We start from the raw sequence: 13,699 nt of genomic DNA on the forward strand, positions 1-13,699 counted from the left end.
ACCTAAAGGGGCTTGGAAGAAGGCTGGAGAGGGACTTTTAACAGGGACATGTAGTGACAGGACAAGGACAAGAGCTTTAAACTGAAAGAGGGTAGGTTTAGATTACATACAAGGAAGAAATTTTTTTGAGGAGGGTGGGGAAACACTGGCACATGTTGCCCACAAAGGTGGTGGATGCCTCATCCCTGGGAACATTCTAGGTCAGCCTGGACAGGGCTCTGAGCTACCTGATCTAGTTGAAGATGTTCCTGCCCATGGCAGAGGGTTGGACTAGATGATCTTTAAAAATTCCTTCCACCCCTAACCTCTCCATCAGCCCATGATTCTATGAAAAGTCCAGGTGATAGTTTTCCAGAAAACAAGTGGATCTTTCTGGCAACTAAATTGTAGAAAGTACGTTCTCATTATAAGAATATATATATACTATAAAGTGTATATATATTATTTTATATAGATTACTGTAAAGTAATATTTTATAAATATATTATATCTCTATATATATTCTTATAGTGTGGTATCAGCCTTGCCATTCAAAACAAACTTCTACTGCCTTATAGGAGACGTTTCAGAATAAAGTATGTCAACCAATAATTTAAAACTTGTGATGTAAAAATTAAAAATAAATATGCTCAAAAAATTGGGGTTTTTTACCTCTAGTATCTTCAAAAAAGACATAGAACCTGTGGATCTAGCATGAACATGGAAGGAAATTGTCAACAATTTTTAACATTATGTGGACTATTGGGTCATTAATCCACAAAAGAGGATTTTTTCAGTAATTACTAAGTGGTTGAAAAGGAGTTACTTCAATCTATTAAATCAAATAACAAATCTATTAAGCCTAATATCTATTATTCATCTATTGTTTCTCCACAAATCAATCAGAAGATGATGAGAATGTTAAAAGTCTTAAAGGTGATCAGATAACTCATAATCTCTAGACTAGTTTTGATCAATCTCAGTTAGTCTGTCCAGTAAAAATTACAAGTGAATATATCACTTCTAACAAGTAAATAGGGAACCTTATAAAAAAATGTAAATGTACACACAAAATTATGTTAGCAAAATCTGTTAGATTTTTTATTTTCCATCTTTTTTCTATTAATTTAAAGAATAAGCAAGATCTGATTTAAACAAAGTAAAATGCAGCATGGCCCATGGAGTAGCTGTTTCTTTCTGTCCATGTATTCAGGAATTCTCCTTAAATAAAATCACAAATAAATTGTTTACTGTCTAATCTGCTCTTCAGGAAGGTTTTTCTTTCAGGATTTTTTTTCTTTCTCAGATGTTATTGCTTTCTGGATTCTAAATGATGGGATTTCAATTTGACAAAAAGAATTGTGTGGATTTACACTGCACTGTGCTGAATTTTAGCCACTGAAGATAAATATGGGTTTTACAGAAGTGAAATAAAAGAATTATGAGGAAAGATTTTATAATTTTGTAAATAATTCAAAAAAGAAAATAATCTTTTCTCTCTCTTCAAAGTCAAAACTCCATATTATGTATCTTGTTCTTAAGTTATACCCTAAAGCAATAACTTCTTATTTACATTAATAAAATAGTCAATCCTGCACTGTTCCTTCAGTGACCAACACTGTCAGCCACTAACCTGATACTATAAGCAAATAATAATAAGAAAAAACACCCAATTTTTTTGTCTTGCCCCCAAAAAGCCAGACTAATTGGTGAAAAAATGTTCTCCTCATTAGATGAAGTAATTAATTACTTAAATATGCATTTCTTTTATTAATGTAACTTTTAAGTTTTGCTTCTTTGGTATTTCCTGAAAACAAAGCAATGGATATTTTTTCACGAATATTTGCTGAAGTATATTCTATCCCTTCACCTTATTTAGGAGAGAGAAGAATTCCAGTAAGTGTGAAATATGTGTCTCTTTGGCCAGAATGGAACATTAAAAAAAAAAAAAAATATATATATATATATATATATATACACACATATATACATACATGTAATAAAACCAGAGAGAGAGAGAGAGAAAGAGGAAGAAGGAGGGCAGGCAGTGGAGGGAGAAATGTTATTGGTTTTCTCAGAAGGATTTTCTTTTATACATAGCTTTATCCTATAATTTTGTCCCTGTTGGGCACACTGCCTAAATTTAAACACAAACAGTCAAGCAATGAAGAAACATTACCACATTTACTGTGAACAAAAACTCCCAGTTGTACAGTGAAATTTTAATACATTTCAACTTATCTCTTTTACTAATGGGGAGAGTACAAACCCTGCAGGAATTCGCTCTGCAAACTGGTAATTACAGTAGACTCACTTTTTTATAATGCATATGTATAGTCAGACACAAGAAACATAGCTGCCCTTTTGATGTAGGTTACAATAGGAATGTTTAAAAGAATTATGAAAATCTGCAATTCTAACGGAATGCACTATTTCATGGGAAGTTGTCCTTTAGCTATACTAAAGAACAGAAATAGATAAAATACAATATAATATACATATATTTATTTGCTTTTGTAATCTGAAGCAGAACCTTTATCAGGCTGTCCTTTTTTTCAAGTAAGGTAGGGTCTTTTGTTTTGTTTTTGTTGTTGATATTGTTGTTGTTTTCCTAATATATGTACTGGTACAAAGCTGGTTTCCATCCTACAGTACCATGTAGGAATTCAGAAGATCTTTATTCTCCCAGGCCTCCCCTCTACACAACCTTAAAATTTAAATAATTTTGATCATCAAGTTAATGTCTCATTAAACATTGTAACATACATTTAAAAGCACTATTTTAATTGCACAGATTTATAACATACAATGTCCAACTCATATAAGATAGGACATAAGCTTTGTCAGGCAAAACATGTTTGTAGTGTACACAAAGAGAGATTTAATTTATTCTGTGAACATGTGAAATCAAAGATCTACTGCCAAGTCATATATACAACAACATTTATCTTTAATACAATAATGATATGGTACAGCTATGTGTTAAAATATCTGAACAAGCAAACAAACAAACAAGAACAAAGTACAAGACAAGTAAGAGTTTGCAAAAAAACCCATATTTCCAGGTCTTTTATGGTTTGCTCCACTATTTCTTAATGTCTATCAACAAACCGCACCACCTGATTCTGCAAATACTTGCACCATCGCTCTTTACATACACTCATATTCGCATTCTATACAGGTAGGAAAAAATATCACACAATTCGTTAAATAAATCATTGTGTGCACTAAGAACATCACACAAAAAAATCAGGTAAGAATTCCCATTTCTGGAGTTCCCGTAAAAACACACATCTTCAAAACTGCCAGAAGAGCAAGCCACACTACCTGGCATTTCTTTCAGCAGCATTTTCACCAGGTTGCGCCACCTAGCTTGGAGGACACACAATGTGGTTGTGAAAAGGATCATAGGCCAAATGAAAACGATAACACTGATGGTGAAGGTCTCTCCTACAAGACCTTTAAGGATACCTTCCATGGAGGTCTTACTTAAAACCCATGGAATTTCACATGAGCTGGAAATTTTAATTTCCCTTATTGCTGGAGAGTAAATTTCTCACAGAGGTAACCATCTTCTCTACAGAGGTGTTTTTTCAGCAGTGAAATAACTTCATTTAAAAGGGAGTTGTTAATGGCTGTGGAATTACTTAATTTTTTTTCTTTTTTAAGTCAAAGTAATCTGATCTTGACTAAATGTCATTCTCATTCAGAATTAGGAGGTTTGGTAAGATCAGACTGAGCATCAGACTGAGGAAGGGTGCTACACTAATGAAAGGCACAGGACTTGATGTGTGTATGCATGGTAAGCATTTTACTAACTCTAAAATCCACAAACTGCTAGGAGAGTGAGAAACACGTGTGCCAGCAGACCTTTGAGTGTAAACATTCTTCACAGTAACAAAAGTAATTTTCACAGGATAGGAGTTATATTCCATATGACATGTGGCCCTGGCTGATGCAATCCTTAGGATCTGCTCAGCCAGCAAGTCTTTGTTGAAAGCATATGGGAGGTAACACAAACTCATCCTCAGAAACTACCTTCACCACTGTACATCATAATTGTCACAGTGACCTCTGTCTGTCTGTCTCAGGGTGGGCAGAGGAGATACATAGAAGCTCAGTCTTGACTTGAAATCCATAACCTATGCTAAAACATCACTTTATTTCTAGATTTCAGACGCAGTGTGAGGAGAAACAAAGACAATATATCCCAGATTATGACCCTTTTTGTGTAGAAGACAACAGACCCAGTCATATTTCTAAATGGAAGAAACAGTATCTTTGCAATGAATATGCAGCAATGCAGCTTTCCTCTTCCTGACCTACAACCTTCATTTAATTTCTAGAGTCACAGAAAGGAAATGCCAATCAATTTGAAAAAGACATTGCTTCCTTTTAATGTCCTGTCATGTGCAAAAGTGAGCAATGTCTCTTTTTAACAACTTTCCATAAAAAGAAAAAATTAGAAAACTAAAATTAGTTGTACTAAATGGGTGTAAAAAGATTATATGTGAGACAATTAGAGATAAAGGCTTTATCTAATGAAAGCATTCCAGATCATTGGCAGTGACCCTCATTATTTATTTCTCGATGCTTCCCAATTTTTAGTATCCAGTTTGATTTGGGGCTCAATTTTGGGAAGTGTAAAGGACCTTCAATACCTGCAGAAGTTCTGAGGATGTTGATCTTAAGTAACTTTTGTTCTCCTTATCACTCCTCCTTTTAATAATGTTATGTGTAACAGTTGATGACATGTGCAAAAAATAAAACTAATTAGAATCAGGTGGCTGCAGTTTAAGGCAATAGTCCTGAGTGATACCCGAGACAACATAAAGTAATTTGCTGACAATGAAGCTAGAATAAATTTTATGTTGGGGGCAGTGTTGGAGGGAGAACAGAAACTCTTTCTTTCTTATTTTTTTAACTGATGGCAGTCTGAAAATCCTGTATCTGTTTAAAACAAAAGAAGCAGTAAGCAAGGAGAAACACATTTTTAAGCACAATTCCAGGAAGATGAACAACAAAGCCTATGAAGCTTACCACAGTGTTGCAATGCTTTTCATATTTGTCACCAGTCCTACAAATACCATTGCCTCCTGTTTTACACCTGCATATTTATTGCTGTGTTAGGTAAGACATGCTAGCCTGCTACCACAGTTTCTGTAACAGTAACGTGCCCCTGAGCACCAAAGTAGGTAGTCAAGAGATGTTACGTTTCTTGCTTCCGACCTTACGAATTTGTCACAGAATCAGAGAACATGCTGAATGCCCCACAAGGATCATGGAATCCAATTCTGGCCCTGCAGAGCACCACCCCCAAGAGTCACACCATGTACCTGAGAGTATTGTCCAAATGCTTCTTGAACTCCTTAATATTACCGTCTTGCACAGATCACAGTTATTGTACCTGAATTGGGCCAAATGACTTTCAAACTGTTTTTGAAAGATCAATGTGCTCTCTCCTGGTTTTGCAATTAGGAAGGCATCTTCATATAAACACACAGAACATTTTACGTTTAAATACAGAATCAGTTTTTCTTCTAATATCTTTACTTATAATAGCTTAGCAATTGCATATATTTATTTGAAATCAATTGAGAGCTCAGATGCTACACCGGACCAAAGGAAAAAAAATCATAGTTGTTTTGCTTATATTTTCCGTTGCTTTTGTGTATCATATAGTGACAGGAGTGGTCACCAGTCTGACTTGGATGTTATCCATTTCTCTTCCTCACTAATAGGTGAATTTATACCTTGAAATGCATGTTAAAATATTATCTCTGGACCCTGTGTCATTTATCTACAAATAAAAGTAAATAAAAATAAAAATAAAGTGTCATTTATCTACAGATCTAAGACAGATTAGGCAATGGGAGTTATGACCTGGTTTTGACAATCTGTTCCTGTATCTCAGATCTGGAATAAGGAAAATTGTACTCCCAGCATATCTAAACTTTGAAAATTCTGCAGAAAAAGTAAACAAACTAATGAAGAAGATTTTCTTGGTTTTTTTCTCTTTTTTTCTTTTCTTTTTTTTTCTTCTTAATTGAACATAAGCTTTTTTATTAAATAAAACTTATCTACTTGGACACACACATTCAGCCAAAAATTACAACAGCTATACAGATATCCCAGCAACCATCAGGCTACGCCATCCAAAAGAATGTATTCTAATATGCTGCATTAAAGCAACAGCAAGTTTTCCCACTTGGCAGTATATATTGTATTTGAACTCACTTATCTTCTAGTTTATTTTAATATAAGAAGCAAACAGTGTGCTCATTGGTACCTTATATTTATCAAATCCTGACTGTCCATTTTGATTTGTCAGTGTTCAGCACCTCTAAAAATCAACTCATATCTTCATAGACAAAGTTAAGTGAATTAAGTGCATTCCCAGCTTCTTTTACAAGCTCTCTCCCACCTTCATCCAGAGGAATACAATATTCCTTCCATGTTTAGTATTTCCTTCATTTGCCTTCTGTCATGCTGGTGTTAGACCTCGCCAAGTGCAACACCAGCTACAGTAATCCTGCTGCTACACAAGCGCAAAGTGTAGTCGGCAGAAAGAGGAATGTTCTCACTCCCTATGCAAAGTCCAGCCTGCAGGCTCTAATCCAGCATGTATACTTATGAGAACATGCTGTGCTCATGCTAAGCCCTGTATTTACTCCTGTCATAGCACCCTCCAGTTAATCAGAGGACAAAAGTTACTTTGGTCACTATGTAATATGCAAACGCTTTTCAGAAAATACATATACATACTGTGCACATTTGTGGAAAAAGCAGACCAGGCTGGTAGAAAATGAAATGGCTTGGTGTATGCAAAACACTGGCCCAGAGTCTCTTCCCATTGCAATCAATATAAGACGTTTTCCCCTGTTTCACTGAAAGGCAAGTAAGCCCTTCATAGGTTTTTTCACTGTTTTATGAAATAAGAGAAAACATAGTGACCTGGAAAATGTGTCAGTAACAACCTACCCTCTCTCAACCTATAAAATTGAGAGGATTATTATAGTTTCTAGTACACTTTAAATTTATCAGCCTAAGAGAGTAAAGCACAAAGCTATCAGCCTAACTATCTAACCGAGGGGACAAATCCTGCTCTCAGCATTTTAATGCTTGTAGGGTAGGAAGGCTGCATAGGGAAGCTTAAACCTGTGGTAATCATAGCACGTATAAATGGCTGGTACTCTTTATTTGCAGACATTGCTGTAGCTGCTCCCTAGTGCCCTTCCTCCCCAGACCAACTCAGCAGCAGTTCTGATGAGCTCTTGCTGCCATCCTCACCATCAGAAATGCCATTTCCTGCTGTCATCTACCTACACATACATGTATAGCATTATTAGGTGCACAGTAAATGCCTGTCTGTGTGCAGAAGGAGTTAGATCACCACCCTTAACTGCAACTTTTTTCTCCTGTGGGACACAAGCACAGACCAGATGGAATGGGTTCCTCTGTGTAGACCTTGGGGTCTAACGTGATAACATTAAACAAGCATGCACTACAGAGAGGACTAAAGTCAGCTCTAAGAAATTCATATGTCACCTCATTATAGCCACCAGATTTTCATGATGAAAAGTTCAAGTCACAATGAGACAAATGGGAGACTTTTCTCTCATTTTTTGTTAGAGTTCCACCAGCTCATAATTAAAAGCAGTATTTAGCCTAGCACAAATTAGTGATTGGTAAAAACAAGATGCAATCATAAGCACACGCTCTTTTCTCCACTCTGCTTACCACCTAATACTCTTTGGTGTGGAAACTAGTCTGGAAATTGCTTAAAAACCACCCTTCTGGTAAGAATTCCAGAGTTTTTGGGTAACAGTTCTGCCAGACACAACACAAAAACAGAGTCTGTTGCAGTATGTTGATAAATCTGTTTCAACTCCTAGGAAAAGCCAGATGGTGCAGAGGTGTGTGATAGTAATTTCTAAAAAAAAAAAAAATAGTTGTGGTTAGTTTCAGTTTGAGGATCAAATTCAGGTCAGTTCCACTTTATTCAGACTGATCCACTTTTTCTCACTATTATTATTTGGTTGCTGAAAATGTGCCTGCTGCTGTGAAATCCTCGAAAAGAAAAGGAGTTTAACTTCAGGAGTTTAAACACAAACATAGAGGAACAAGATGTGCTAAGTAGCTACGGAATTCAAATTAAAGAAATTGCCTTCCCCTAAATTTTCAACAAAATTAATACAAATTTTCAACACATTCATAATTAAAAAAATCAACATTCTTCATAAATTCATCTAAATTTAATTGAAGACTTGAACTGCACAAGGGCTTTTGGTATTTCAAAAAGCAGTATTTACATGAAGAAAGTATCATTCCAAAAACCAGGAAGTGATGCACCATTAATATTCATTACATGCCAACACTCAAAAAAAAAAGGGAAAGAAAATGTAAGCTGCCAAGTTTATTTTGGCAAAGCTCTATGACATGATTTGTTTTCAAAGCAAAATCTAGAAAAATGTCTTTAAATCAATGTAAATCCTTTTCAATTTGAAAAAAAAAAAAACCCACATAAAACATAAGGAAAACATAAGCTCTTCTGAGTTTTAGCCTTTTTTTTCAATGCTAAACTGTACATTAAACAGTTTAAGTGAAGTACATTGTCACAGAAGACCTACCAACTTAGGTTAGATACACTTTTTCTTGTCTTTGTGTCAAAGAACTTGATCTGTTTGTTATCAAAAAAATATAAATTAATGATATTTAATATTATTTTCCCTTCCTACTTATTTTCTTTGTGTATATATATATATATATCTGCACAAATTTGAAATGAGTGAGAACACCAAGTACAGAGAGTAACCTCAGTTTTCCTAGGCAAAGACTGAACTACACAAGAAGATGGCAGTGGCCTTTAGCATGGTGTTAGCATACTTCTGAGAAATGAAAACATTGATTCATCGCCTGGCTGGGCCAGAGGCAGGAAGGGGGCCAGTGATGACCATATTGCAGAGTGGAATGAATGCCATAGAGAAATTCTTAAAGCTCTTCTGCAGAGATTTGCAAAAGCAGCGCACCACACACATTTGGCCACATTGCTTCTGGCACCCAAGCATTTTTTTATAAAAGCAGGGCAGGTATTTCCCAGCAGCACAGGACCAGTGCATTGAGATGCCATCATGACACACAGCACAAAATATCAGTCTAGCAGGTCTGTCCTCAACACAGAAACTGGAAGCCTGTTACTCATGTTTGAATTCCACTTACTAATTGCAGTGGCTAAGAAAGCAAAGGAATTTCTGAAGCCAAACATGAATACAAGGAACAGGCCCTCACATGACTGCATGAAGGTGTTGCTTCTAGACCAATTTCACTGACTTCCTGAGTGGCTTAATGTATCTTTTCTTCAGTTCCTCTTCCTTTCAATCACAATTACCAGCTCAGGAAGAGAGACTGAGAATTAAATCTAGAAAGCAGAAATTCTCAAATTAGGAGACAGAATAAAAGCAGCCATGTACACCCTGAGGATCAAAGTCTGAAAAGCTACATCTAGGGCATTGCTGTGTGTGCTGTTCTTCCACTCTTATCCCATTTTCCCAACCACATGCAAGTTCTGTCCTTCCCTGATATCTTGAGATTTACCTTGTGCCAGCAAGCAGGGGAACACAAGGTGAGGGGGACCATGGGCTACAGTGGGCTACAGTGCAAAGGCAATCTCTCTGGCTACATGAAGGGCATCTCCTCTTTCTCAAACACCTCTTCTTTTGGGAAATTGAACTTGCCCAGAGCAGATCCCACCCTGCCCAGGAGAGCAGGGCAGGCTGGTCAGCCCTTGGGCTGGTGTCAGGGCTCAGGATGTAAGGCTCCTTTGAGTAGGGAGAAAAACAAGATAAGGGACTAGAGAGTGTGGATAGTTCCCAGGAGGCAGGGTTTGAAGGAGGAGCTCATTAGACAAGGAGAGCTAGCAGAACCCTTGATTGAAAGCTGTTTTCATCTGAATCAGGAGAAATTCTCAGGCTGGGATTTTGCCTGGCTAAAAGAAAGAATAAATCAGGGGTAGCAGCAGTCATCAGTAAAAACTGCTAGGCTTGGCTTAAAGGGTAACTGAGGACCAGGACTGAGGAACTGGAGAAACACTGCAGCATTAGAGGGTGAGTGGCAGTGGCAGGGTAAAGAAGCAAGCTTAGAACCATTTTTGACTAAACAGCAGAAAGGAGGTCTCTTCTGTAAAACTACTGCTCTGAAACCATTGGAGGCCATGATTGGCAGATATCCATACATTCATGCAGATGTATTACTTCTCAAAATTATCATTCAAGTCTGTTGGTATAGCAGTTTAAAATGCACCTTTCAGTTGTAAGCATATATAGTAATGTTCTTCACCTCACTTAAAAATTTCTTCCCTTCTCTGAAACAGTGGCCCCATTGAGTAAGGACTGAAAGATGAAAAGCAGATGCTCCCTAGGAGACTGGCAAAAATGTTAACTCAGAAGGCATCTCACTCACCCAATTACTGAGTAGGACAGTATCTAATAGTAATTAGATAGTAATATTATTAAATGCCACTGAAAGAAACCCGTAATTCTGGGAGCCCTGTAAATTCTTCATTAGAGTCAGCATCCAAATTCAATACTGTTGAAGGGAATCCTGGCAGATGAGAACAGACTTTCACATAATTTTCCCAAAACAAAATTGTTAATTCTGTGATTTTTTCTAATGTTTTCAGGGGGGTTTTGGTCAGGCACAATTTTTAAAGTCTGTGAGATTTTGCATTATACCAAGTTGTTCCTTTTACCCTAAATCTTAAATACTTGACATGCTTTGGGAAATCACTGCTTATGAGCAAGTGATGAATTTTCAATTGTTTACTTAATACAAGGAGAAGTTGCAAAGCTATTCCACTGCCTTGTAAAAATTCAAGGGAGTGAAAAATATGTGGAGAGAAGCAGAACACCTACCTCACCAGCAATAGTGAAGGAAGTAAAACGTGAAGGAAAGCACTGGTTCAGATTCAGAGAAAAAACACGGAGGGAGGGACAAAGGCAGAAGGTGGAGGGATAGAGACAGAAATAATCAAAAGACCTAGAACAAAGATGCAAATATGAAAAAATAAAAAAATATATTAGAGGAAAATTAGACAGAAATACTGACCTCTCAGATTTAGAAGAATTTTAAATTTGATACGTTAAGGGTTAAGTACCACATTTTTGGGAGTAATGGGCATAATAACAAACTGATTGGTTTGCCACAGCCCTGCAAAGCTCACATGTGAAAACATGCCATTGCACATCATGTGTATCCATCCTATTGAAATCCAGACAGACATTAATCACCAAATGAGGAAGTATGAAATTCACTTTAATGACTTCTAAATACCCCAAACACACACACACACACACACACACACACACACACACACACACACACACTCCTTTCAAATACATTTTTCTAGTGTTTTCCATGTACATATGTTACCTTGATAGCTAATGGTTATAGCAAAATGTCCGGAGCTCAAATTAATTTAAACTATTTTGTAATGCACCTGCAAGTTCTTGAGGTTCACCTGTGCAGCTCTGAACCAGAAGAGTTTAACTACTGAGAATTTATCTGTATCACTGATGGACAATTTTCCAAAAAGGCTTGTAACTTGCCAGGTCAAAAAACCACTCATATTTTGAGAAAAAATTATGTAAAGGCCAGAAGTATTTTGTTTTTATCCTTTATCTTTACTTCATAAAACATTATTCCTTTTATAAACTAAAGGCTCCTGATCTTTTCAAGAACAGAAAATACGAATATAAAAAATGGAGCAACATCAGCAGCTTTCTGAAGAATTGCTTTTTACAGAACAGTAGGTTCTCAAAAAATAATGAACTGGTATAGGAAACACTCCTCAAAACTCCACATGCATGAAACCTCAGCATGGAGAGCAGATGGGACAAATACACCCCATGAACCACTAGATTCAGCCAGAAGACCCTTGGACTCCAGCTTGCATGTTGGTTAAAGGAAGCCAGATAAAGGGATACTTTAACTCCCATTTGCGTCCAGGGTATGACAAAAAGTGGAAAATGTTTGTCCTACTAAATTGAGAAAATAATTATAGCATGATTTAGCAAAAAGGCTTGTCAACCTATCTGACTATGTCTCCAAGGGAAATACTAGTTAAGCAGTTCCAGAGTCCATGTGTCAATCCTTTTACCCTTCCACAATTTCTGAATCCCTGAATGTCCTTTTGCTGTCCTTGGTGGAAAAGCAGGCTTTGTAAATGTACCTAATTCTTATAATACAGTAGCACAAAACATAGCCCAGAAGCTACATGCACTCCCTAGACCCTTTTGTTTTGGCCTGCCAGGTACTTCCAGCCAGGGAATTCCACTGCACATCCTTAACAGTGAGGAGATAGCAGCTGATCAACCAGCAGCTCCTGCCTAGACACACCACACATCTTCCTTAACCAAGCAAAGGTAGCTCTGGATGACAAGTGCTGCTGAAGGTGGGCTGGAGAGAAGCTTTGGGGGAGATCAGAGATGTGTTTAATAAGTTTCAGCACAATAATAAAGCGGTAGATTTGGTTTCACTAACACTGCTGTTCACTGAACAGTATGCCTGATACAGGCAATTCAAATTTCAATTCCGACTCTGGAAAAGAAAAATCCCTTTAATCATGCCAAGCCTGGAACTAAGAATTATTGTACATCTAAGAACTCAGAATACCTCAAACTTCATCTAAGAAAAATGCTAAAATAAACTACCTGAGTACATGACATTGTACAGGTCCTTTGCCAGACATGAACAAGATGTGGAGCACCAGATATGTTTCTGAGTACTGCACAAAAAAAGGTAAATATAACTGTAAAATCAGACATGTTAAAACCACATTTGAAGTAGCCTACTAGAAAATAGAGAGATTTATGGACTTGTATATGAGATGTTTATATAAGTTTCAAAGGTTATTTTCAAAAAAAATTGTTTAAAAATATTTCACCAGGAGGCTCCTTGGAAGGAACACCTGTTTAAACTCTTTCCTTAGTATTGCCACTTGAACTCAGAACTCACCAATGAGACAGGATCAATCATTTCAGGTTTTCACAGATCTTGAGCTGTTAGGTGAACCAATTTTAAAGATCACAAATGACCAGTACATGAATCAAGGCAAGTTTTCATGCAGGTAATTTTTGTGAGGGGATTAACTAAATACCATTACTATGTTTCAGTTCAATAGGTACTGCAGTTGTTCTCATTTTTCCCTGTTCTCAGACTACAAAACATAAATGAAATGGCCTTTTATCTTTCATGACAATCTCACTCATTTTTGCAGCAATTCTATTAAACTAATAAAAACCTATGGACATATCACACCAAAGACAGTAAAAAAAGGCTGTGAAAAATGTTGAAAACATTACACTTGCTACAGACTTCAGAACTATAATTATGTTCTAAGGTATCAGAAGATCAGTAAAAACAATTTTACATCATGCTTTTAGTTAAATATTTTCTCAAAACCCTTTATTTTTTTTTCCTTTTACTTTTTCTTTAGTAAAGTTAACTTCACAACCCACATTGCTCCAGCCTGCATACACTTTATAAACTCAATGATACATGCCAGTGTTTCACATAGGGTTGTTCATACCAGCATGTGTGCTCATTTGAGGACTATTAAATGCAAAGGACTGAATACAGAACCCTGGAAACCATTAAGAAATGCAGACCAGATTCCTTACATATATAATGTGTGTGTGTGTGTGTATGTATATATGTATATAAA

The 13,699-nt window shown here is 36.5% G+C and overlaps 1 protein-coding gene across 2 annotated transcripts in view; it reads right to left on the reverse strand.

Moving 5' to 3' along the window:
* The window catches only part of BNC2 (basonuclin 2), a 230,050-nt gene that overhangs the window by 121,422 nt on the left and 94,929 nt on the right, over positions 1-13,699 (reverse strand). The window contains exons 4-5 of one of the 2 annotated variants that reach the window (XM_036403396.1): positions 7,488-7,507; positions 3,033-3,064 (exon numbers count right to left, since the gene is read on the reverse strand). The exons of the other annotated variant lie outside the window; for it this stretch is intronic. Coding sequence (XP_036259289.1) covers positions 3,033-3,064; positions 7,488-7,507 — 52 coding nt within the window. The remainder of the gene's footprint in view (positions 1-3,032; positions 3,065-7,487; positions 7,508-13,699) is intronic. 2 annotated transcript variants of the gene reach the window in all.

Source organism: Molothrus ater, chromosome Z (genome assembly GCF_012460135.2).
Source record: "Molothrus ater isolate BHLD 08-10-18 breed brown headed cowbird chromosome Z, BPBGC_Mater_1.1, whole genome shotgun sequence".
NCBI classification, from domain to species: Eukaryota; Metazoa; Chordata; class Aves; order Passeriformes; family Icteridae; genus Molothrus; species Molothrus ater.